Here is a 26,273-nt window from a genome sequence, read left to right on the forward strand (position 1 = left end):
AGCCCTCAAACCGCCCAAAACTGCCACGCCCACACTTTTGAAAATTGTTTTGATATTTTTCATTTTTGAATTAGTCTTTTAAATTTCTATCGATTTGCCGAAAAACTTTGTGCCACGCCCACAAACCGCCAGTGCTGAAGGCTCTCCTTCGCACTTCAACTAGCCGAGTAACGGGTATCAGATATTTGGGGAACTCGACTATAGCGTTCTCTCTTGTTTTTTTTTTTATAAGATCTAGCTTCTCAAAAGTACAATGATTGTGTTAAATTATGAAGAAAATGATCAAAAATAACTTTTTGCTTGAACGACATTACTATTATTTTGACCTCAAATGCAAGTATATATACACTTCAAACGTACGAGTTATTATTGCGTATTTATTTTGGTATATTGAAGCCCCTCTCATCTTATAACATCAGATTAATGTTCTATTTGAATCACTTACTTTTACTAAACAGACATTAAATCTATAAATGGAATTCATTCCCAAGCACAACAATAATGGCTCAATACTCAAAGGCAACAAATAACTTCTTAGATATTTTTATTGTGATTTTTTAATGTATAACCGAACTTTTTCGGTGGGAATGCTTTATTGAAAGCAAAACCGTAATACGATTATAACTTCCTATAATGAATATAACACAGGTATTTTTTCCTTACTGGAAACACAAAAACACTCAAGAATAGTAGGCATTTGGTCGATATGCACAAGCAGCAAAATAGGACGTGGCCCTAACATATATCTATGTACACAAACGATATACAATGCATCTATTATATGTTGTATCTTGGACAATACAGGCTGCAAATTAGATAATTACATTAGACTTTGTCCCTTAATGCTACCGACACTCGACTTCAGTCGTTACTGAAAATTTTTATTTTCCATAAACATATGTATAGGTGTTGCAATACATAATTTATTAATGTGTAAGTTACCATATGAGTTTGCATATACACTGCAGAGAACTTTTCCCGCTTCCAAAGGTAAGCTTTGGGAGCCATAGTCAAAACACTTTACTTAATAAGAAGGTTTGCTTTTTGTTGTAGCAAACCATGAAGCATGCCATTTTTTAACATCATATATATATATGTCGGATGTTTTTTTATATTGGTAAAATTTAAACTTACATTTACAAGTTTATATCTATGAACGATGAAGAAAAATAAATCTACAGGCATACAAAATTCTAAGTCCATTCGTCTATCAGTCGATCCACTTTTGTATTCCTCACAACATGGTCTTGCTTTCCATACATACTTAGTATCATATCATTTGAAGCTTTTGGGTGTGTGTCTTGAGTCACAGAATGCGATAGTCAATGGCCAATGACCAATGGAACTGGTAATTGATCTTTTAATCATCAACAATGGAATAAACGAGAGATATATAATCAAAGTCAGCTTCTCTGCCTGATGGCCTGCTTTGATTTTGAAGAGCTTGGTTTTGGCTAGTTTGACGCCAGGTTGAATTGGTGCTATTAGTTAAGTTAGAGGCGCTAGACTGGCCACTAGGTAAATTGTTTGCACTACTCTTTGAAACAGAACTGTTTGCAGTCCCTGCCCCATTTATGGAATTCCCACTCGTTGTACCACTAACTACAGAACCTGTACTAGAGCTAGCAGTACCGCCAGAGGAATTCGAGACAGAGCCACCACTTGAACCAAGTAGACTTGAATTTGCTACAGTAGTAATCGTGTTGTTACTGCAGCTGTTACCTCCCCCGCCACTACTGTTGTTGCCACTGCTATTGCCATTGTTGCCGCTGCAGGCTCCACTTGCGCTGCTCGTTCCGTTACCGTTGCCGCTACTGTTTCCGGATAGACAAGCTCCAGGGCCACTGTTTACATTATTGGCTGAAGTGCCGACGCCTACGCCGTTGCCAGCACCAGTTCCACTAGAGCTCGTAGAGGAAGGAGTTTGTGATAAGTGCTGCATTATATTTTGCACCTCGTTCTCGCTGGGAGATTCAGCAAATATTGTGGTGTTGGCGAGGACACAGTTGTTTAACGCCATTTGCGCTTTGTTAGCCTCCTCTCGAGTTGTATATTTACATAAGGCAATTCCTTGGCTCAAATACGGGTGAAAGCTGACAAGGGGGCCATGCTGCATACACAATGTACGCAAAGTAGGACCATCAATCTGGAAAAAAATGCATAGGTAATGACATAAAAAATTAATTATTTCTTATAACTATAATATAGTCATTTAAAATTCGACTACGTAATTCACAATTGCCAAAATAAGAAATATAAACTGGGTAATTGATTAATATATTGGTGATTAACATATACTTTAAAGAGCAGAAACATTTACTTTGACTTATTACACACAGTATTAAGAATCCGGGTTTTTTAACATAGGCAAGGGAAAGATATATGCATATGTGTGAATGTGTTGTGAGTTGAGTGGTGGGCGGAGCCTGTCGTTAAAATTAATGTAGACTGAACAGCTCCTTAAAGTCCCATGGATAAGTGTGTTGAAGGTTATAGAATAGATGGGTTTTTTGAGGGTTAAAATTATGTGAATAAAATTGTTTAATTCAATGTATGTATGTATGCACCTTTATATATATGTATGTACTTTTGTATGTATGTATGTATGTATGTACGTATGTACCCTGCAGTTCCACAACTCATCGTTACGAAAAAACATCACAAAATCATCGGCAACGCCAGCAGAGCCAACTGCTTTGCCTTTTCACAGGCATCGTAAGAAATATTAAAGTTGGGAATTTGTGCAGGTAAAACGGACGGGACGAGCAAAAGGAAAATAACAATAAGAAAACCATATACATAGATAAACGGTTTCCTTTTTAAAAGGCAAGAACCCGTTTTCGAAGTCACTTGCGATTCGATTTTTGTGAAAAGGACACGCTTTTTACATATATTAAGTGCCAGTTTTACTCATTCATTTATTTTCATGAATTCAATTCATTAATTTTTTCAGGTAATTGATGCATTTTATAAGCAACAAAAAATAACTCACAAAAATGATCACTTAAGGTAAATTGTTTTAGGACATTTAGGACATTGGGACATAATACTAATATTTTTTATTTTAAGGTTAATTGAACTGTAGTCCTACTTTCCAACGCAGCTGAAACAAGCTGGCCCAAACTCCGTAGAACAAGAAGACGCACAAGACACAGCATGTTTATAGATATTTCATATGTTTTCTTGTTTACACTTAAATCCTATGAATAATTTTGTCATTTTTTCATTTCATTTTGATGAATTACATTTGATGAAAGATTGATACAAATCACTAAAAAATTGATACAAAAAGGATTAAAATGTTGTTCTAAAAACACGGTTCAAATTAGCTTAAAAAGTGGTGTTTTAGCGGTGTTTTTTTGAGTTTTTTTATAGCAGTCCTAGGACATGCCAATGTTCAAATCCTCGCTAGTTTTCATACTTGAAATTTTTATTGATCAGTTATACACCTGTGAAAAGTTAGTAATGGAACTGCAGGGTGTATTTATGAATGGGTATGGGTGTATGTACAAGGTAAATTTTGTATTTATTTGTTGAATTACTTTAAAAAACCCAGAGACATTGGTTTTTTGTACAACCCGTTATCTATTCTATACGTTTTATCTAAAAACAAAAAAAAAACAAAAATTCTGTGAGCGAAATAATTAAAACTAAACTACCCGCAAAAAGAATAACTTACGTATATACAAAATTATTGACTTTGTATGGTCAGAAAAATATACATTTTTAACATACCTGTGCTGTTAGATTTTTTAGAAGCAACCAACTGGAGCCCCAAGAGGAGTTACCACCTGTCCAAGTTGTGTTTGTGGTTTGAACACCGCCACTTCGACCCTGTAACCATCCATTAGCACCTCCAGCAACAGTCGTTGGCGTTGACGTACAACTATTTCCTCCATTTCCAGATTTATTTGAATTGGCAGTCAATCCCGGCGGGGGACCTCGAGACGATGATTTATTTAAGGAGCTTGTCCAAAGTTCTGAAGTGGCGGCACATTGTTGACTATTGTCAGACCAACTGTGACGGTATTGAAATATAATCGAATCAGAAATTTGGCATATATATTTCGTACTTTACCTCGGAAAATTTTGGTTTGGATTAAAACTCCATGTAGACGATGATAAACTTAGCGGCGGTAAATCAGTCGGTGAGTTTTTACCGGTAGCGAATATGTCAGCATCTTTTGGCGTCGAATTAATAGATAATGGAGATCTAGCAACGCTTCCTGGTGTAATGCTGGGATCGTCTTCTATGCTTTTGATCTGTGAACCCTTAAAAACAAACTTCTGCTTGGATATGTTTACATTTTATGTAAATTAACACTTTTACCTTCCATGGCTTGCCTGGCTCAAACTCTTGGACCAAGTCAGTGTAAGCAGTTGCTGCTGAAGTTGGCTGAGCAACTGACCAGTCTTTATTCTCATTATCAGATGAGGGGTCAGGCCAACCGTCTCCAATATTGCGTCCAGTTGACCATGTACTATAAAATCCGATGATCACATTAGAAAATGTAAGAGAAATCAATTATTCCAAAAAAGGAATATTGACTTAAAATATAAAAAGTTACAAGCTGTTTGCCATGATAAGTAAAAAAAAAGTAATAGGCTTTATTGCATTATAGGCTACTAACTAGTTATTGAATTAATTAAACTAGATATGCCCCAATATAACCTTATATGTTTTAGTGAACTATATTTTAAACACTGATTCGATAAGCTAGAGTTTCACTGAGTGCTTTTTTCTCATTTTGCATTTGTTGCAATAGAATCGACACTAACTTGTAAAATATATATTTGTTCATTGCAATAGCAGTGCTTATGACCTGCGAGCTTAAGGCAGAAAATCCTTTAATTTACACTTTTAATGGACATATTTACTTTATAATTTCATTAGGTACTTCAATTAGGTATTTCTTCAATAGTAGGTATTTCTTCGATAGTTTATAAAATATGAATAAAAACAACATAAAAGGACTAAATTTCGATGTTCACAAATTATGTTCATAGCAATAAAGTTCAACATGACTAATATTTTGATTGCGGTCTTTGTTGCATATCAGTGTCTTACTCCTGCGCGGCATAGAGTCCACCTAGTCCTTGTTTGGAAGAATCTTGCCAAAGCTGAGCTGTAGAAATCGGGGAGTTCTTTGACACATAATGTTATGTCGCCTCACAGGTTTTCGATCGGTTTTAAGGATCGATCGTGTGTTTAGGATCATTATCTTGTTGGAATGTCCATTCCAAGGACATATTAAATTCAGTATAAGACAGCAAAACATTTGTAAGTATATTTAGACTGACGAGCAAAACTGTAACACGAGTTGCATTATTATTTTAATAATGAGTCCACATCCCTTTTAATTTTTTCAGCTCCCCAAACCATTATTGATCCGCTACCGTGCTTCACGGTTTGCTTCAATTTACTTGGTGACTGGACTGTAGGATCTCTATTCCAATACCAAGAGCTAAAAAAATTAAAAGGGATGTGGACTCATTATTAAAATAATCGCAAATCAAATTTTTGTTTAATATATAACCCCAGTGCATAACTGTAACAATTGACTTTTTTTTACATTTTGCTTTGGCATATTTATTCCAAATGATCAAATCGCTTCATATTGCCACAAACGATAGTCAAATATATTAGCAACAAAACAAGACTAAGATTATTATCGTACATAAAATAGGAAAGAAGATACCGACCGTTGAAGTTGGAATACGCAACTCGTGTTACAGTTTTGCTCGTCAGTGTATATATACGTTTTGGTCCATAATACCATCCAAAACCAAATCAAATCATATGCTTGGGACTCCTATGGCTTGGGTGGTACTCCGTGCTTTTAAATCCACTAACATACTGTCAGGAACCTTTACCACCGAATAGCATTATTTTCGACACACCAGAACAGAGGATATTACGCCATTTGGAGAATGGCCAGGTTAATTGGTTTTTGGCGTAGTCCAATCTTGCCATAATAGGCCTTTAACTAAGTGGGTGCTGCACCTTTTGTAGTCGTTGACCAATAGTAACGTCGCTGCAAAAGGATTAACCTTAGTGAAACCACTGCACCACAATTGTCGGTCCTTAAAGCCTAAAAGTTGTAAATGTGCTTAAGAATGACTTTCTTTTTGTCTATCTATACAGTCCATTTTAAAAAAAGAAGGGAAAAAAAGTCACTCGCGAAAAGGGACATGTAAAAATAAGTTTATATATCCTAGATTGTCATTCACTTCTAAATAGATGTATGTAAGACCGCCGCTGCGGCAATACAGCGCGCCGAAAACGACATGAAGACGCATGCCGAAGTAACGCAAGAGAACGGGCAGAGAACAGAAATTTGGCATTCGATGCAATAGATTTAACCAAAACCTGTTCTTCATACATACAGTTGCGAAAAAAATAATAGCAGCACCATGACGTATTTTATTCTCGATCAAATAAATTAACGTTGCGGTACCGATTGTACAAATTTTTCGCAAAATGCTAGATATTTTTCCCATCCCATGGTGAAACAAAACTTGACATTTGTATTCCTATTTCCAACATATGTTATAATGTTGGAAAAAAAATTATTAAAATGGGATGAGGAAAGCATTGCACTTCAGATTTATCGGACATGGTTAAAAAACCAATTTCTGAAGAATAATCACACAGAAATATTGGTCTAATCCTTCAATGCTAAAAGAAAATTATAGGAAATGCAATCACCTACAATGAGAATCCCGAAAAACGTGGGAGAAAACAATAATTGGGCACCCATCTCTACAAAAGGCTAGGGCCCGAGAGCTAGAAGGATCCATTTAAAGCTACGGAACTGAAAAAGGAACTCAACATATCCGCACCAGGGAACATGGTTTAAAAGGCTGCAGTTCAAGGAAAGTCCCTCTTTTAAATGGGAGACACATACCCAAGGGCATTAAGTTCATCAAGGAACATTTAAATTGGCCATGGGAAAAATGGACGAACTTTTTATGGTCAGATAAGAGCAAGGCGTTTCTTTTTTGGTGGCAATGGATCTTAATCGTATGTATGTCTTAATCGTATGTAGCACGCAAACATTTGTTATTAGTGAATTTGTTACTATGAAGTTTAAATTGAGAATTTAAGCATTTTTCATGAAGTGCTGCTATTTTATTTTTCGGCTAATGTCGTTCTTAACAAAGTTTCTCATTTAAGATAAGAATAAATAAAACAATTTTAGTTCTTTTTCATTTTCTAAAAAGTGAATTGTTTAACCTTTCTAAAAAAGTATTTCAGCTCCTTTCAAACCCTAAATTGTAGGTAATTTTTCGCAGCTCTATATACCCGGTAGAAAAAAGCGTCTTGTAAATTTCTATCGATTTGCAAAAAATCTTTTTGCAATGCCCACTCTAACGCCCACAAACCGCCAAAAACTGTCAGTGTAGAAAACTCTCTCCCGCACTTCCACTAGAGGAGTAACGGGTATCAGATAGTCGGGGAACTCGACCCTAGCGTTCTCTCTTGTTTTATATCAGCTTATGATATAGTGACCAACTCGACTTATAAAGTTTACTTAAAACGTTTATACATTTAGCCTTAAAACTAAAAAAAAAAAACGTTCGTAAAAACGGACGGAGGGATAGACGGACATGTTAATATCGACTCGGCTGTTGGCCAATCTAAGCGCGCATCTGTAGAATCTTCAGCTTTTAATACACGGCAAACAGATATATCAAGAATATTTTTAGTTAATACTCTTTAACAAATTTGATATACATTTTTTCTTTACAAGTAGATAATATAAAACCTGATTCTAGAAATAATCGCAAAATAAAACAAAAGCTCAGTATGCCTTAAAGAGTCTATGGTAAGATTATTTTGTACCAATTAGAGGGCTGCATAACACCATTCTATTTGTTTGCATTTAGAGTACTCATTCGTTTTAGTATGTATTCAGAATACATACCATTCAGTTGTCGCGATCTCTTTGCGTTCACTTCGTATGCGTTCGGAGTTTTGGGCACCCGAGCGAAATGAAGTCAATGAATGCGCGCGAAAACTAAATGAAGCCAATGAATTTTCAATAGAAATTCAGAGTACTCTGAATACTTTATGTTGTCATTGTGTAAAATGAGTTCGGACAGCGCGGAGGTAAGTCTAAGTTTTCTGTGTTTGTGTGTTATTATGTGCGTGTGCGTCTTATTTAATAATATTGTAACATTTGCCTATTACGAATATATAAATGGTGTTGTCAAATATAAATATTTAAAAAAGAATAGTAAAAAAAAAGTAAGTAATAATAAATAAGTAATAATAATAAAAATAAGTAAAATTAAACAATAATATTAAAACACGAATTTAGCATCTTTTATTGAAACTCACACACACACACGCATACGCAGACAAGACATTCGAATCACCCATTCACTTTACTCGGTCTTCACTTCGTTCGTTTCAGAATGTGCCGTTTGAATTGAATGAATTGAAGTCGGCGCGCGTTGCCGACTTCACTTCGTTCATTTGCAAACGCGCCGAATTCACTTCGTTCGTTTCAACACGAATGTCTCATTTGCCGGTTTGAATGGTGTTATGCAGTCCTCTAGTACCTATCCGGCATCGAAAGACAAAGTCTTATTCCTATGTGTTTTGCAATGCATTAAATCATTTTTAGATCTGTTTGGTAGACTTATACGTATTATCTAAGAGAATAAAGGTAAACTAAATAACTTACCTATCGTTTTGAAGACCCAAAGAGCTTATGTTGTTTGAGTTGCCCGTCAAGTTTTGTTTAGTTGCACCTGGGGCACGAGAAAATTCCGTACTGTCAGAGTTGATCTCCTTATCTAATACTGGAAGCTTCCACTGATTTAATCGGGATTGTTGATTGGACGCTCCTTGATATCCACTTGGCTGAAAATATTTTATTGATTTCTTTAGACGGTCCTACAACCATTTAAACTGAATTTGTGCAGGTTTGTTATACCCGTTACTCGTACAGTAAGTGTATACTAGATTCGTTGAAAAGTATGTAACAGGCAGAAGAAGGCGTTTTAATAGCCGAGTCGATCTGGCCATGTCCGTCTTTCCGGCCGTCCTTCCGTCTGTCCGTATGAATGTCGAGATCTTATGTTGCCCACTGCCCACTGCCACGCCCACACTTTTAGAAAATGTTTCGATTTTTTTTCATGCCACGCCCACTTGAACGCCCACAAACCGCCAAAAACTGTCAATGAAATTTCTCCATCGCACTTCCACTAGCTGAATAACGGGTATCAGATAGTCGGGGAACTTGACTATAGCTCTTGATTTTTATTAAACTTCCATAGACACCTACACTCTTTTTGTAGCTAGAGGGAAGTAAGTCATGACTAGATGGATTCAGGTGCTGATCAATTACAAACGGAAATCTCTTTCTCTTTTACTATTTAAACTCGAGCTTGGCATATAGTCAAAACACAAATAATACCAAATACTTGAACGTTCCTTATTTTCGTTTTTGAATCATTCTACACTTATAAAAGTCAGATTAATAAAAAAAATAACAAAACAAAATAATAAAGAAAAATACCCTTTTTGCATAGGATAATTGTTCCTTCAAAAAAAAGCCGAGATAGCAAAGGCTTAGTTAAAGCTTACCTTATTAATATTGAGCTCAGAAAAATTGCTTTGCAAATTATTTATTGCATCGTGACCTCTTAAATAGTCGTTGCCTGAGTTACTTAGATGAACAGAAGGATGTTGCTGTTGCTGGGACTGTTGTTGCTGTGAAGTTGGTTGCATATTCTGCTGTTTTACATATATAGCCTGTTGTGCATTTATCTGGTTCTGTAAATTCTGAATTTGCTGCTTGTATTTAGATATAGCCACATTTACTGCCATTGGATTGGCGTTTCCCCCGCGGGCAAGGGATTGCTGCGCTGCCTGTAGATGCTGAAAGAACACATTTTAAATTCAGTAACGGTTGGTATTTTTTTTTAACTTAAACTAGTGTAATTGTTTTCAAGGTAACCATGGATTCGGCTATTTAATTCCTTGCGATGTCTTGTGCAATGTCTTTTACAAAAATTTTCCTTTCACCATCAAAAATACTCATTCGATAAAAATTTATTCATCTGACGATGAGAAAAAAAATTATGTTTTAATAAAATTCTCTTTGCTATAAACACCACTAGGATGACACTGTCATAATGTCATTAATAAATTACATTGCTTGAATCAAAGAATTTTGGTTGATTACATCGCTTCAGGGATCGGATTCCGAGTATACTTTTTGGTTTCCATAAGATAATTTTTTCTATAACAGTTTTATCCCACACTAAAGTACTAGTTGTTATTCCGTAACATGGGCTGCCTTTTTAAAATGGAAAATTACCTTAATATTGCTAAGAAGTTGATTTAAAAGATTAAGGGTTGTTTGTGTTAGCGGTTGAGTCAATATCTGACTAGAGATGAAACCACTATGAATGGCCAATTGAATTTGCTGGCCAAGCATGCGAATTTGCTGACCCGACGGTTGGTTGTTTGTATTTCCTGCTATATTTACAGAGGCTGCTACTGCCACTGTTGCGTTAGATGTGTTTTGACCAAATCCGACAGATGCGGCTGAAGAATTACCAACAGCTTGCGGTCCAACAGCAACACCATGTTGGCCTTGATTTAAATACTTTTGCACTTGTAAAGCTGTCATGTTCGTATTGTTGTTACCACCTCCAGCGGTACCTCCAATGTTATTCATAAGGTTATTCTGGAAAACAACGAAATTTTACGGTTAATATATCAGGCTTTGGTTTGTAAAGTTTTTATGAGGGTCCGAAAAATTAGAGTGCTTTGACATTAGATACTACATCTCATACAGATCGAGAACGACAAAAAAAAAATTATCCGGTTGATTTTACCGTTTTTAGTGGTTTTAAACGTTTTAATAAACACAAACATTTTTAGCTTCCAGACGATAATGATCCCATAGTTTCTGAGACGAAAATAGTCTCGGTGTTAAGTTTGTAGAAGAGGGAGGAGGAGGAGGGGGAAGACACAAAAAAACTAGAGACTTTCCATTCTATATAAGTAACAATAACAAAAGTTCACTTCGAATATTAAAATAAATTAACTAAATAAATGCAGTATGTGTGTATTTTATAAGTTTTTTTCATATCAGACCTATAAACTTGTTTCTGCGTAGAGGTGTATAAAAAAAGTATTTATAAATATGTGCTCTTTAAGAATGTGAAGTTATGTTTGGTACCCGGCTTTATTTTTTTTCTTCTTCGCTCTTACTGCACATGTTTGACCCAGTCAAAACAACAGTAGTGCCAGATAAATCGGCAATATTATTCATATTTAATCCTTTTTAAACAATGATTTTGGTCTTTAACAACACTTTTGGGTGTTTTTAAATAGTTCCTAGCATTTTTAAATTCTTCCTTGGCATTTAGTCCTAACTACATGGGGCGTGGGGCATACACTGTAATGCCAAAAGGATAAATGTGATTAAAAAACTGATGCGGGAAAAACTTATGTGAAAGTGCAAAATATTATTGGGATCTTATCTACTATGGTTATTAAATGTAAGTTGATTTGTAATTGGAAGACGACGAAGATAATAACCCCATTTCTAGAAGTCCCATAAAGGTGGCGTTACTCACAAAAAACATTCGGCCCAACTTTTTAAGTTTGCAAGAAAACACTTGAATTGGCCTTTGGAGAAGTGAAGAATTATTTTCGGGTCGGTTAAAACGAAAAATATTATTTTCGAAAAGAGGTTCAAGGTAGTATTAAGATGACCACCATTTTTTGCCTTTTCTTCAAAAAATACCTAAGAAATAGTAAAGCACGGTGGTTTATCAAATATGATTTGGAGAAAATTTTTTACATTAAAAACCCACCCTATTGCCCAAAAAGGCAGTGCCTACACTTAAAAAAAATGTTTTGATACTTTTAAATTTTTTTATCATTCTCGTAAATTTCTATCGTTTTTAAAAAAACCTTTTGCCACGCCCACCCTAACGCCCACAAACCGCCAAAATAACTGTCAATGCTGAAATTCGTGCTCCGCACTTTCACTAGCTGAGTAACGAGTATCTGATAGTAATTTTTTGTCCCACTTCACAATTATATTACACCCGCTACTCGTAAAGTAAAGCAGAAGGCGGTTCCGACAATATAAAGTATGTATGTATATTCTTGATCAGGATCAAAAGCCGTGTCGATCTGGCCATGTCCGTCTGTCTGTCCGTATAAACGTCGAGATCTCAGGAACTATAAAAGCTAGAAAGTTGGATATTCAGCATGCAGCCTATAGTGACAAGCAGCGCAAGTCTGTCAATTCATGTTGCCACGCCCACTCTAACCCACACTTTTAAAAAATATTTTTTTTTAATTTTTGTTAGTCTTGTACATGTTTCTCGATTTTCCAAAAATCGTTCTAACGCCCACAAACAACCAAAAACTGTGAGTGCTGAAATTTCTCCTTCGCGCTTTTACTCAACTAGTATCTCAACAGGTATCAGATAGTCAATGAACTCGACTATAGCATTCTCTCTAGTTTTTTCTGAAAAAATATTATATAAACAATTATCATTGATAAAAAAAAAATTGTAAAACGTGGCAAAGTATTTTTGTTTTTGGTTTTTTAACAACGTCTTGGGCACTACTATTATTTTGACTGCAGCTGTATATTTTCATATATTATTATGTCGACAATACGGTTCTACGACTACTTACATGAGGAAAGGCCATGGAAGGTTGTCCACTGTTGACTGGGTAACGACCAGCAAATCCACCGCTGCTTGTTGAACTAGGGTGGTCGGCATAGGAGCCAAGGGACTCGTCATGTCGACGCCAACCATCCGGGAAGGATGAGTTGGCACGGAGCATATCGGCTGCCTCTTCGATGTTCATATTAGCAATTATTAATGCCCTTTCAACATCTTCTTTTTTAAAGCCGTTCTCGACAAGGATCCTGTATTGTTTGCTTTGCTTAATGATCTCCGCGTTAATTACGTTCACCATTCCCACGTTGAGTCCCGCTAGTTTCTGTTGTTGCTGAGATTTTCCAATAATCCCTCCGTGCGTGTTCCACTCAGATCCTAGATCAACCCCATCCACCACGCCTGCTGCACTGCTCCAACCTGATGAAGTACTGCTAGCTGGCGGTTTGCTTTGCTTATTGCCCCAATTAACTCCAACTGGGGCCGGGTCGCTCCAAGAGTTTTGTGCCAGGGTTGAGTTGGACTTGTCATCAACCCAATTGTTGCTGGATACACTTCCAACGCTGGGGGCGCCGACATTAACGTTATGAGTGTCATCTCCCCAAGTATTGACAGCAGCTACATTATTTCTGCCGCCTACGTTGCTGGAATGCACCCACATAGCGCCTCCGTCTGGTTTGTGTTGAACGCCGCCCACAGATGGAATCCGAGCTTGGGGTCCGACTACACTGCTTATGGGATTATTTGGATTGCCACTCACTGGAACATTGCTATTTCCCACGCCGGCTATTCCTATACCACCCGTTTGGTTTTGGCCACGCATGAGATGACTACTACGACCAATTGAATCAGTCATGTCCTTCCAGTGACCGCTTGCAGCGGAAACACGAGTTTGCTGACCCCATAATGAAGTACCATCATCGTAGTTAGGAACACTGCGACGCTGAGGCGGTGGTGATGGTTCCTCCCATCCACTTATCTGCTTCGACATGTCTTTGGGACCACTTACACCAACGCTTACCGGTTGAGCAGGACCCCACTGTGTTGGGATATTGCCTGATACAGGACCAGGACCAGGGCCACCAGGACCAACGCCCGAGCCTGAAGTTCCAACATTTGTACTGGCAGTTGCTACACTTTGACCAACCATTTTGGTAATGCCTTGCAACTGGTTATGGGACATTTGTGGATGATGGCCCCACATTTCAGAAGTCCCATTAAGTCGACCAGATATTCCACGAGGGTCTCCTCGAATGGGGTCGCGTGGATCGATCATGCGAATGTCTCGCGGATCGCTCGATGTTGCGCCAGAACCGTTACCGCCGCGATGTTCAACATTTCGAATGTCCATTGAGCCACCGACTGCCAAAGGGCGTATTTCGCGGGGGTCCCCCCAACCGTTACCAGTATTGCTGGAGTTTCCGCTATTACCAGTGGCGACTCCAGGCGTTCCAGTTAAATTGCTTGATCCGTTGCCTCCTAAAATAACAACAGGATTTCAAACATATTTCGATTTAATTAAATAAAATTGTCTGTAGAACTTAAAATAAGAATTTAAATTCTAATACTACCCTGAATGCATTTATGACGTTGTATTGTTACATGTTGGTGGAAAAACAAAAGCCTTCAACGGATCTTTAACGCTTACTTAATTATTTCTATTAGATGTTGTGCTCACCAGTTGATCCAAGTCCGCCGCCAACGACACCTTGCCCCCACTGAGGTCCGCCAGACGAAACGACACCGCCTGGGCCGACATTAACTCCGGCTTGGTTTACTCCCACAGCAGCTCCAGATCCGGCGTTGCTAACAGATCCTCCAGTCCATACACTACTACTATCAGCCCCATCGTCATCCTCTCCCCATGTTCCACCTAGGTTAGAGGATGGTGTATGACCCCATGACGGCTTTGGAACTTGCTGTGCGGTCGGCTGACCGCCGTTTCTCAAATTGGACTCCCAAAGATCGGTGCCATTGTTAATGCTTGGCTTCCACATTGGTGGACCGGCAGCATCTTTATTGGCTGGTTCTGGCGAACTGGGGACTTCCCAATTGGTATCCTGGTTAACATGCTGACAGCCCCAGCCATCTTGGGAAAAAAGGGCTTCGCGCATAGTGCTTAAGTGTTCTAACTGATTGTCAGCTTCAAATGTAGCATTCCTTATTATTCCATCATCCAATTGATCTTTAACTTCATTTTCATAAGCATTTATGGCAATTTTTAAGATGTTTAAAAATTAATAGAAAAGGAAAGACTTAATCCTTCTGGTTTTTGTGTTCTGTATAAATATAGAAACAACATCCATTATTATCAATACAAGATATACATTCTATATAAAGTTTGTTTAAATTTCTAAATTGTTCCCTCTTCTTTTGATTAAATAGTATATATTTACAGATGTCGGGATATATAAAAGCTAGACGACAGTCAAGAATAAGCATGCATGTTGTTTTTACAAATAATGCATTACAGTTTTCCTAATGTTAGTTTTTGTTAAAAATAAATTAAAAATTTTGATAATATTTTCAAAGCAGTTTGAAAAAAAAAATCAATATCTACAGATTTTTAACTGAAGTTATTATCTAAAGTTATTATTATCTAAAGAAGAAATAATAAAAATTGAATATTATCGATTCAAAAACAAGTGATTAAGATATATGAACATATAAAATTGTATTTACAAATGTAGACTTAATATGTACATACATACATAAATAATTATAAAAATAAAATGAATATGGCGATCGGTGCACTACCAGGGCTACTGCCAAACCGGTAGTTTCCCAGGCGCATATTAACGAAAAATTCACGTGTGGAAAACATTTGTATATCAAAAATTAAAAACACGACACCAATGGTATATAAATACACATACGCATTTGTATACATGTAAAACGAATTTGACAACTCTGGGCAGGCAGCCATCATTGACGCAAGCACCCTATTTTAAGTCTACCTTTCCTAATTTCTCGTTTGCAATTGGGCTCAAATAAACTTAAAATTCCAAATGTAATTTACACAACCTGTATATATATACTGGTATAATACTTATATATATATATATACATTAATACATTCGGTACGCTACTACATACATATGTAAAGAAGACATTGTACCATAGTAGTATATTACATAGTATACTCGCTTGTGTGCTTTGTTAGAAGAAAATTTAAACGAAAACCTGAGAAAATCACAATATGGAGATCCAAGAAGAACCTACCAAAGAGAGGGTTGGAAAATAATATCCATTGCCAGCAGCTGCGTTTATATTAAGATTGAACACTCGTGTCGTCCGCCAAATATTGGCAAGAAATTTTGCCTATACCGAGCGAGATGATTTTCTCTATATAAGTATATATATTTATACATATAAATATACATGTATACCTGTGTATGTATGCATGCCAAGCCACTTTGACGATTCCACAAAGTGTGTATGTGTTGTAAAACATACACACATTCGGCACTCAAATAAAGTTTTTCATGTTTCACAAAATAAACTAGAAGTAATATTAATCTTGAAGGTGAAAACAGATTTTACTCAAAATAATTCTATTTCGATGTAATTGAATATTTATTTCGGCGCACGTTCGACGATGAGGACGGCAGTTACTAGTGTATTAAATAAACGCATACAGATATTGCTGTTAGTAATGTTGCCACCTAGTCGAAATTCACACACGGAATGGTAAAGTATGTGGGGTGTAAAGGCTAATGCATATATAATCTGTACATCGCTTTAAATTTAACTTTAAACTAAATTAATACAGTTAGTTTTGGAAACCTTAAGGCAAATGCAAAACATTTCAATTCATAGACGCTTTACGTCATTATATAAAAAATTTTAAAGCGTGGCAACTCTGGACTGGAACATATGTATATATAAACTTTTTCCAATGCACGATACACAAGCGAAAAGAATTTATTCTGTACTGATACACACATGCGTATGCCTGAAACTATTTGCTTGGATTTTTGCGACCAATTTGGTTATGCATACTTAGGTTATGTCTGAATTTTTCGCCTTTGATCGTATTAAGCCGTATTTGGCCACACAGAAATATTGCTTTATTTTAAATGAGCAGGAAGATTATACCAACACATTAGATTGTAGTCCGTATATATGTCCGTGGCTAGCTGTTGCAGATCTTTTTATTTTAATGACAAAGCGCTTGTTTTCGGATGAGTACGCACACAAAAACATTCACACTCATGCTAATTCATTTTAACACACGCGTTTAAATTAAAATGTAGCAATACTACGCTCTCGCTCGCACTTGTCTGGACCAACTGGCTTTCTAGGTAGATGACCGATTTTTTTTTTGTACCAATCGATAGTTACCAATCTTTAGTAATACCCAGTTTACACAACTGCCTACGTTGTGTTTAAATTAGTACTTTTTCAATTAAATACCAACCTAATATAACTCTCAGCCATTTTAAGCAATTCATAGAGAAATTTAAGACGGTGATAAAATTGTAAAGCTCGAAATCAACAGTTATCTAAGTTGCATATATAAAATAATTATTCATAAACGAAATATGATAAAATTTAAAATCTGATTTTGCGTAAGTAAATGTTACACATACAGAAAACGTTATAGGATTATAAATTGAATATTTAAAAACGAAGGTATTTTATCTAATTTTCGTGTTAAGAAAACCGGTAGATGAATGTTTGACAACAAAATTCCAAAAAGTTCATTCGGAAGTATACAAGAAAGGAAGTATACAAGGAAAGATTATTTTGGAGTTAGATCTTGAACAGGTTTTGAGAAATCGGAAATGAAAAATGGACAGGACCGATAATAGTCGGAAAAAGTGTGATCGACTATTAGAATAGATTTAAAAACCACGGTGCCCATGTAATCCATTTTTTTAATATTTTTGAATTCAGATGTGCTGTTGTGCCATTACAACGGAACTAAAAATCGGCCTTTTTTTAATACATTAAAAATAAAATTAATCGGAAGCTCTTAACCCTATCCTTAAAGCTTAATTTTGAGTTGTGTCATATAATCAACAAAAATTTCATGATATGTATATATATTTTTTATTTGAATCAACTATGTTTAAAAATATAAAAACCTGTAATAATTTATGTTTATAAAAATATTAAATACAAAATTTGGACTTACGAAAGATCAATTGTAATTTTTTGGTGTTTTTTGTCAAATGATTTTTTATAAAAAACACCCCTCCTTCGATAATTGTTTTTACCAATTACTAAGAAAATCAAAACCCTTAGGTATCTTAAGTTCAGGGGATAAAAGTTTTGTATTTTCGTCTTGACGTACATCTTTAAATTCATTTTCATAATCAGACAAGTCATTAGATATACTGTTTTTCGATCCACTTTTAAACAGTAGTTGAATTTTCTCATTAGATTCAATATATTCGTCAATATAAACACCTTTTTTTTTTGGGTACTTTTCAAGAATAGAAATCTTTTTTTTCGTTAGATTAATGTCAATCTTATCATTAGAATAATTTTGAAGAATTGGTATTTTTGTATCTGTTGTCTTTACTTTTAAATTAATGGCTTTTTTAACGCCAATGGGAGTTTCGACAAGACATTTTAACTCTTTTAATACAATGTTAATTTGTGATTTGGTTCGAAAAGAAAATGGAAACGAATGTTCATCCCGAAAATTTCCTGTGTTTTCATCCTTTAATATTTTTAAACCAACGTTTTGATAATTATATGTGTGCAAATCTTCGCCGTTATATAAATAAACAATGTCTCTGAAACAAAATTTACGGTAATCATTTTTACTAATTTCAGTCCGTACTTGCGGCTCTTGTGCCGCATAGTTTTCTTCAGTCTTATGACAGTACTTAGAAAATATATTAGGATCTATTAAGTGGTCGTTCAATATTCTTTCCTGTTCGTTTAAAGTCAATGCAAGCCAAGCATCTTGACTATGTGCAGATTTAACTTTATTTAGATCGAAGGTAATCTTTTCGGAAATAGAATTAAGACGTGAGAAGTATGACTGAGCCCCATCATGTGTTGCCATCTTTAATCTGGAAGTACATTGCGTTTCTACTTATTATTAACATACTTGTTCGTATGTATGTACATATGTATTTAGAGTTTTTCATATGCGAACCTTCTATTGAATAGATACAATGAGCACAGCCTTAGATATCCTTCTGAAATAGAATAATGGGATTTAGTTAGTTAAATTCTTGAAAAATATTTAAAATTTCACGGCTCTCAAAAAAAAGTTTTTAAACTTAATTTAGCAAAAAACCGGAAATATCTCGAATACCTACTAAATGAATACTATTTTAGCGACGTAGCCCAAGACAGTTTTCTAATTATTAGTTATTTTTAATTCCACAGGATATTATTAATTCTTTTTGGAACTTATTCCTATTTACACGAGGGTGTTGTTTAAAATTCGGGTGGCTAGGCAAATTTTTACCACTTTCCGGAAATAGTTTGCTTATACCATTATATAATACCATTAAACAACAAGAAAGTCGAGTTCCCCGACTATTGTTGGGAAAAACAGCAAAAGAAAACAATTTAAAAATATTTCAAAAGTGTGGACATGGCCGGTTTGTGGCGTGGCAACCTTTGGCAACAAATTTGCGCTGCACATGATTAATATAAGAACGAGGCGCTTATACGGTTCCATTTCCACCCGGTTATAGATCATAACAAGAGAGAATGCTATAGTCAAGAATGCTATATTCGTTACATAACTAGTGGAAGTGCGCACGAGAAATTTCAATACTAAAAGTTTTTAACGGTTTGAGGGCGTTAGAGTGGGCGTGGCAAAACGATTTTTGACAAAAATTTAAAATAAAATCAAAATATTTTTTAAGCGTGGGCGTGGCAGCTTTGGACGGTTTGTAAGCGTGGCTAAAACTATGGCTTTGGAAACTGTATATGCTTAATCAAAACATTCTAGCTTCTATAGTTGCTGAGATCTTGACGTACATACAGACGGATAGACAGACATGGTCAGATCGACTCGCCTATTGATCGATTTAGAATATATATACTTTATTTCGTGAAAACGGTTTCTTTTGCCTGTAACATACTTTTCAACGAATCTAGTATACTCTGTTACTCTACGAGTACCGGGTGGAAAACGAATTTACTTTTTTTCCGTGTCATTCCGACATATGAAAATTTGAAATTTGAAAATGAAACTTTAAACACAAATGGTTTGGTCAGTTATGCATATAATTAGCCATTTTTTTTTCTTAAATTTTCAACTTAATACTACATGAAAGTGTACACGCAAAAGTCTGCATTTCAGTTTTTGAGGGATGTACGCAGACTTATGACAGGGAGTGTAGCATTAAAAGACAGACTAGAAACGGCTATATCCACCCAGCTGTTACTGTTGCACAATTCAATATTTACGATCTTTTAACTGTAGTTTAAATATTCTATTTTAATTAGCAAAATTACTTTGAATTTCCCGTTTAAAACATCAAACAACAATAGATACGAATTTTGCTCTGCCGATTTTAACTCAATATATATGTGTTGGGAATGCTCATTTGTCGATAGATCACGTTAAAAGTATCGAAAGTCTTGATTTTAAATTATTATATTATGTTCACACAGTCCCGGAATGTGTCTTTTACATTTAATAGTTATGGTTGATTTACTAAGCAAAACATTGATACGAAACCCCACAACAATTTGACTGGCACTTGCGTATCTAACCTTAGAGTGGGTACGCACACTGGATTCTCCTACGGTTATAAAAAATCACGGAAAAAAAAGTAAGACAAATAAATGTATCCCATGTAAACCCATGGTGATATGAAAAATGTTATGTTCTGGGTATTTTGTTCGTAAATATCATTGCTCACGCTGGCGTTTTATTGATTATTTCGCTATTGTTTGTTAGTGGTTTGTAACAATGCCCACTTTTCCCGCCATGAGGGTCAGGCAAAAGTGGGATTTACAGTGATTTAAATAAGATTACAAATAAAGACTGCTACAAGCACCGTGCAACTGTTGGCCAAGGTCGGTAAGGCCTTGTAATTACCATTAGTCCACTGGCATCCTCACCTAGGCACCGTTAGAAAACAGTACATAAATTTATTGTATCGTTTTAAAGAGATTCGAATCAATTTCATATTGTGGACTTCAAACCGGGTATACATACTCAAGAATCGGGCGGAGTAGTAAAACAAATAAAATTTTAGTTATGTAAGGACTATAAAATGTGTTGATACAACCAAAGAAAAATCAAACCTCTACCATAATATCGATTTCACCACATTCAATTCCAACTTGATGTATTGCAACGATATGGTGTATTGTAAATTTGAATATCCGGGGAAATTTCTTAACTTGTTAACGGTTTCCATTCAGTTGCGATATTTGTCATCGATTGTTTAAGAAAATCGATTACAATATTATTAAATAGAAAACGTCCTAAATGAAAACGAAAGGTTTGGCCACACTATCGAAAAAATATGTATACAATTAAATGAAATTAAAATAAAAGTTTTGGATGTTAAGGCAGCACTATGAGTATTGGCGACGTTGAGTACGAATACGTTGTGTTAAAAGTAAGTTCAATATAAAGTAGGACTAAGATCCATGTTTTTACCATAAATAGTTCCATTAGCGTGAAATTGTTATATTTAGCGTTACAAAATGCACATATTCTGTTTCAGATAAATGGTTACGATGTTAGTCATTTGTCGAGGTATGAAGCGGTTCAAAAGTTCCTTCAAGCTAAAGAAACCATTGTTGTTGAATTATGCCGACAGAAAAACAATGCATTAGATTTAGAATTAAAACAAGGCTCCAATGCCAAAATATCAAAATTAGATAAACCCGAAGAACTTTCTGTCCTAACTGAAAATTCAGCAGAAGCGACGATCACAACTATCAGTGCCTCCCAAGAAAAAAAAGGACATCCATCAACACCTTTGAAAGGAACCGAGACGAAAACTCCCGTCGTTTTGACTCTACGGGCTAGAAGTCACGATGATCGTTTGGGCGGTTCACAAGCAGCATCAAAGGAAACTCAAACCCAAACAATCGTGGACACGGACGTGTCTCTAAAGGATAGAGATTTGGTTCACACGATTACCGACAACTTCATAGAGCATGAACACCACTTGTTTGAACAATGCTTGGAACCGGAAATTGAAATTGAGGTATTTAAAATATTTTACTCCAGGAGTGCCATAAATTTGTTGTTCTGGTTTGTCTGGTTCGTATGTAGACGGCAGAACACGTACTGACGAAGCAGTTCAGTGTGTGCGAAGACAAAAAAAAATAATGATTCTTAAATGAGTATCGTCAAAGAATAGCTATATACAGGCCAGGCGACAGGGAATACGACCCCGTCCCCCCTGGTGCCCTTATATTATATAAGTTATGTTTCCGCCAAAATCAGGTCCCCCTCAGAAGACCGGGCCCGGGGGAAACACTCCGTCCCCCCCATCTCACTTCTATTCTTTTTAAGTATTTGAAATCTTATAATAAAAATCGAAGATGCAAAAGAGTATAATTTTAAATTTGTGCATAATAAAAGGAAGTCTCCTTTAGTACACCGGTGGTTTGATTCGTAGGTATTGGCCGTCTACACAAATATTTTTGTTATCTAAAAAAAGCCGATGTATATGAGTTCCTAAAATGATCAGTTGCTAAGATATATTGGGCTTAGAAATAATAGTATTGTTATATACTCAACAGGAAGTAACGCTTATTAAAGGTGTTGAGCATTCAAGAAGCAATCAAATTGGGCTCATTGTTACCTCTTCTGGGCTTCAGCAATCAAGCATCGACTCGAATAAAGGTGACATACTGCGTAACAACGTAGAACAGAGTGAGGACGTGTTCATTAGTGGTGTACAACCGGAAAGTATAGCCTATCGAGATGGGCGCCTGCGACAGGGTGACCAGATTCTTCGTATTAACGGCTTGGATGTCAAAAACCAGGAGGAGTTCGAAACCCAGATAGCCGGGAGTAGTACATCAGTAACCCTACTAGTTAGTCGAATTCTATACCCTGTAAGTAAAAATTGCTAAATATAAAATAAAAAAAATAGTTCCTAAACATTTAAGTGAACGCTTCAGAACTTACCAAGTTCTCTAATAAAAACGGTTTCTTTTGAATTCCCTATAGTAACGAGATATACCACTGTAGAATTTAATACCGTTCAAAATTAACATCCTTAAATGAAATCAAATGATTGGGTTGGTCAAATGATAAATAATGTTTTTTCTTAAAGTGTAGTTTTCTTTACCTCATGGTCAAAGTCGCATACGTTTACTAAAGTATTTTAAAAATAGGTGCTCAACCCAAATAAAATAAATTATAAACCACATCCCATATAGAAATGTTTGAAAAAACACGAAAAAGAAGTCTAGGAATTGTAGCCCAAAAAAGAAATGGGTGATAACACACCTAAAACAAAACTATTTGAAACAAGTCGAAAAAAACTGCCTACAGATGTGTGACCCGTTGAGTAACAGCGTTAAATCGATAGAAACCGTTTTAGTTAGGCAACGCACAAAGTTTTAAGGTGTAATTGTTTTAAATGGTTGCAATATTTTGGACCAAATTTTGTAGGAAGACGATGATGACGAAGATATACATTTTGAGTATGCTAATACATTTCTGCCAGATGACTATACAAATGTAGTGGATAAGTTGGATAAGGTTTTATTAACTCACGTCCAGTCTATGGAAGAACTATCCCATGAATCCGCCATCCAATCTGACAAATGCTATCAAATACCATCAGAACAGAACTCGTCTGATTCAAATGTTAAAATGTCATTGTCGAATAATATCATTGAACAATCTACCAAGTCGTGTAATAAAATTAAGCTTCGCCCGAATGCAAACTTTGATTACCGAAAAAGCTTCAATCAATCTTTAAGCCAAAATGAAGTTCATCTGCAATATGAATACGACGAAAGCGAGCACATTTACGAGACCATTCCAGAAGATTCTGAAAGTGAACCACTATATTGTTCACCGTACCAACGTTCAAACGGCAAGACGTCGATAGATTCTTGTTCATCGAGAACGGTCGAAACATTAGAAACAACAATGCAACAACAAACTCAAAGAGTGGCCCAGTGGTTGGGCTTGAAGCCACAATACCCGAAAACTAGACACACTCTAGTTGGTCGACCCCCGCCGTTGAAACTAGTACAGCAACCTACTTGTAGTCGTGTTTTTACCCTACGGAGCACATTAACCAACACAAGCGGATCCAGCAGTAGTGGAGTGGCATACAGCGCTTATGGACCAAATAATGTTGTTATTGGAAACCCTGCAGCTCTTGGCGAAGAGGTCGATAACTCCTCAAGTGCCTACAACACTGGTGGCTCAAATAATAGCGTTTCTCCCCATCAAAACACAACAAATCCTGATGATGGTATCGCCACAGGTCGCAAACTTGAAAGTACAGCTATTAATGGCCACAATGATCACTTGGAATCCACAGCTGTAAGCAGTATGCTGCTATTACCATTCGGCAAGTCTGGCCGTATAGGTCTCTGTTCTTCCAATCTGCCAACAGCATATGTCAGCGGTAGGTTATTTAAGTTAAGGAAAAAATAACAATTACAATTACAATAACAATTTAATTACAGATAATAGGTAGTGTCTGAAATATCAGCCGTGCTCCGATTATCGTTTTTAAAAACCTTTCCCTTTTTCTTTTACAAACTTGTAAGTTAGTAGCCGGTTGAAAAGTATCTTCAATCCTGTAAAGTATGTTACAGGCGGAAGAAAGCATTTCCATCCATATAAAGTATATTCTTGATCAGGTTCAACAGATCTGGCCATCTCCGTCCGTCTGTCTGTCTGTCCGTATGAATGTCGAGGTCTTCGAAAATTTTTCCTTCGCACTACCACTAGTTTGGTAACGGGTATCATATAGTCGGAGAACTTGACTATTGCATTTTTGCATATAGCGTTTTCTATTTTTAATGTACCATTTATCTATTTTTTTATGCCATTTCTATTTTCTGCTTCTTAATTATTAGATTTACAAACTGAAAACGATCTCTCGTGAATGTTATTTAATTACCATAAATATTATTCTATTTCAGAGAAGCAACACAACGTTGGCTTCGAAAATGAAAACAATTCACTTAAAAGTGACATTGAAATACTAAGAGTTAAACAAACTGAGGATTCCTGTAGCCATTGTCCACAGTTTAACGCCCCAAATTTAAGTAGTTACCACTTTGTTAGTAGTCAAGAGGTAAGTGCAAATTAAATAGTAAATATGGTAAAATGGTATTATTAGTTGGATCGGATCGTTCCTAAAATGAATTTATATATACATATGTACATCAATTTGTATCATTAGAAAATTTCAACAAAGCGACTATATTTACAACTACAATTTCTGCCAACAACAATAACACTTGCTAACAGTTGAATAAGAGTTACATCTAAATTTTCGTTAGAATGGTACACATATTCTTTAAATTTATATATTATTACGCTTTAAAATGTATACCAAAAAAAAGTATTTAAAAAAACGTCGATACAAATACAACAAAAAAACTGGCCGTTCTTGAAAAAGACGGTAAGCATTCAAGTAAATAAATTGACTTTATTTTTACGCTTGATAAAATACGCATTCCATTAAATATATTTGGTTACGAAAATTGTTTAAAGAAAATGTAATTAATTTTTGTGTAGGTTGCAAACAGATGCCATATTTCAACAAGCTTACAACAAAATTCTCCATTGCTTAACGGTAAAAGTGGTGAGGACATTCCCATGGTATGGAAGGTTAAAAGACGACCAGATGGAACGCGGTACATAGTTAAACGCCCAGTACGTAATCGACCGCAAGTTGCGATTCGAAAAAATATGCGCTGCAACGAGTTTACAACAACGGAGGAGGATACAGTATCAGAAGTAAAAATAGGTCGGTATTGGACGAAAGAAGAACGTAAGCGGCACATCGAACGGGCTCGAGAGAGGCGGCATCATCAGACGCAGCCACAGCAACAATAGCCATAGTAACACTTTCCTCTTGTACTATTTAAATATTACATAGCTTTAACTACAGTCTTAAGAACACAAATGGGATTCACTGTCCAAAAATTTTATCTTATTTTATTGTTATTATAACAACAAAGATTTTTATAATTCCATTTTAAAATTTGGATAATCTAACTATGTAGGTTTGATATTTTTGTTGTGTGAATTGAATTATTGCGTTATGAAGGTCCTTTAAATATTCACAACAAATTTGTATTGGCTTTCGTTGTGAATTGTTCCTATACTAGTTATTTGTTAAAATAATCCCAACATTACATAAAGTCTTCGTTGATGGCGGCACGATTATGTACGGAATATCATAACATAATAATGGAATTAATAAATTTATTGTTTATCTAAAATAAAAAAATCGTGAACAAATTTGTTTTGCGTGAAAATATACATAAACAAGGGAAATCGATATAGTCGAGGTTCTCGAATATCAGATACCCATTACTTATCTCATGGGGGTGCGAACGGGAAAGTTTCACATCATTTTTGGCATATGTCATATGGCATATATCGATAGAAAATTTTCGGATTCCGCATGTGTAATTTGGACTTTCTAGCTTTTATAGAACTTGAGATG

The 26,273-nt window shown here is 35.7% G+C and overlaps 3 protein-coding genes across 6 annotated transcripts; 1 reads left to right on the forward strand and 2 right to left on the reverse strand.

The window, feature by feature from the left end:
* Positions 1–357: 357 nt before the first annotated feature.
* On the reverse strand, positions 358–16,283 carry LOC6523739 (protein Gawky). 2 transcript variants are annotated; one of them, XM_039377067.2, is made up of 10 exons: positions 16,059–16,277; positions 14,348–15,990; positions 12,683–14,148; positions 10,335–10,706; positions 9,599–9,892; positions 8,694–8,872; positions 4,331–4,481; positions 4,079–4,272; positions 3,736–4,018; positions 358–2,146 (listed from the first exon to the last, which is right to left on the reverse strand). In XM_039377067.2, exons 2-10 carry the CDS (start codon positions 14,781–14,783, stop codon positions 1,361–1,363), a joined length of 4,161 nt encoding a protein of 1,386 aa, XP_039233001.1. In that variant the 5' UTR covers positions 14,784–15,990; positions 16,059–16,277; the 3' UTR covers positions 358–1,360. The 2 variants fall into 2 exon arrangements, with proteins under 2 accessions (XP_039233001.1, XP_039233002.1); XM_039377068.2 differs by lacking the exons at positions 358–2,146; positions 3,736–4,018; positions 4,079–4,272; positions 4,331–4,481 and adding an exon at positions 5,564–6,035 and having other exon boundaries at positions 16,059–16,283.
* Positions 16,284–17,752: 1,469 nt separating this feature from the next.
* On the reverse strand, positions 17,753–20,216 carry LOC26535407 (uncharacterized protein C1orf198 homolog). Of its 3 annotated transcripts, none has more exons than XM_039377072.1 (3): positions 20,104–20,205; positions 18,785–18,827; positions 17,753–18,717 (listed from the first exon to the last, which is right to left on the reverse strand). In XM_039377072.1, exon 3 carries the CDS (start codon positions 18,689–18,691, stop codon positions 17,888–17,890), a length of 804 nt encoding a protein of 267 aa, XP_039233006.1. In that variant the 5' UTR covers positions 18,692–18,717; positions 18,785–18,827; positions 20,104–20,205; the 3' UTR covers positions 17,753–17,887. The 3 variants fall into 3 exon arrangements, with proteins under 3 accessions (XP_039233006.1, XP_039233007.1, XP_039233005.1); XM_039377073.1 differs by lacking the exon at positions 20,104–20,205 and adding an exon at positions 20,056–20,072 and having other exon boundaries at positions 17,753–18,698; XM_039377071.1 differs by having other exon boundaries at positions 17,754–18,698; positions 20,104–20,216.
* An 849-nt stretch (positions 20,217–21,065) lies between these two features.
* Positions 21,066–25,747, forward strand: LOC6523740 (slo-interacting protein 1). Its single transcript, XM_002099579.4, has 6 exons — positions 21,066–21,221; positions 21,330–21,818; positions 22,360–22,677; positions 23,240–24,212; positions 24,736–24,890; positions 25,337–25,747. The coding sequence occupies exons 1-6, from the start codon at positions 21,180–21,182 to the stop codon at positions 25,655–25,657; spliced, it is 2,298 nt and encodes a 765-aa protein (XP_002099615.1). The 5' UTR covers positions 21,066–21,179; the 3' UTR covers positions 25,658–25,747.
* The last annotated feature ends 526 nt before the right edge of the window (positions 25,748–26,273 follow it).

Source organism: Drosophila yakuba, chromosome 4 (assembly GCF_016746365.2).
Source record: "Drosophila yakuba strain Tai18E2 chromosome 4, Prin_Dyak_Tai18E2_2.1, whole genome shotgun sequence".
NCBI lineage: Eukaryota > Metazoa > Arthropoda > Insecta > Diptera > Drosophilidae > Drosophila > Drosophila yakuba.

What these genes read in the sequence shown, in the direction of transcription:
- LOC26535407 (XM_039377072.1), bottom strand. Translation starts at nt 18,691, where the DNA reads ATGGCAACACATGATGGGGCTCAGTCATACTTCTCACGTCTTAATTCT.
- LOC6523740 (XM_002099579.4), top strand. Translation starts at nt 21,180, where the DNA reads ATGAGTATTGGCGACGTTGAGTACGAATACGTTGTGTTAAAA. An exon ending in ACGAATACGTTGTGTTAAAA is followed by an intron (nt 21,222 to 21,329) that starts GTAAGTTCAATA and finishes ATTCTGTTTCAG; the next exon opens with ATAAATGGTTACGATGTTAG. An exon ending in GCCAACAGCATATGTCAGCG is followed by an intron (nt 24,213 to 24,735) that starts GTAGGTTATTTA and finishes ATTCTATTTCAG; the next exon opens with AGAAGCAACACAACGTTGGC.
- LOC6523739 (XM_039377067.2), bottom strand. Translation starts at nt 14,783, where the DNA reads ATGCGCGAAGCCCTTTTTTCCCAAGATGGCTGGGGCTGTCAGCATGTT. An exon ending in TTGGGTCTTCAAAACGATAG is followed by an intron (nt 4,482 to 8,693) that starts GTAAGTTATTTA and finishes CGGATTTTATAG; the next exon opens with TACATGGTCAACTGGACGCA. An exon ending in AGCCAGGCAAGCCATGGAAG is followed by an intron (nt 4,273 to 4,330) that starts GTAAAAGTGTTA and finishes TTTGTTTTTAAG; the next exon opens with GGTTCACAGATCAAAAGCAT.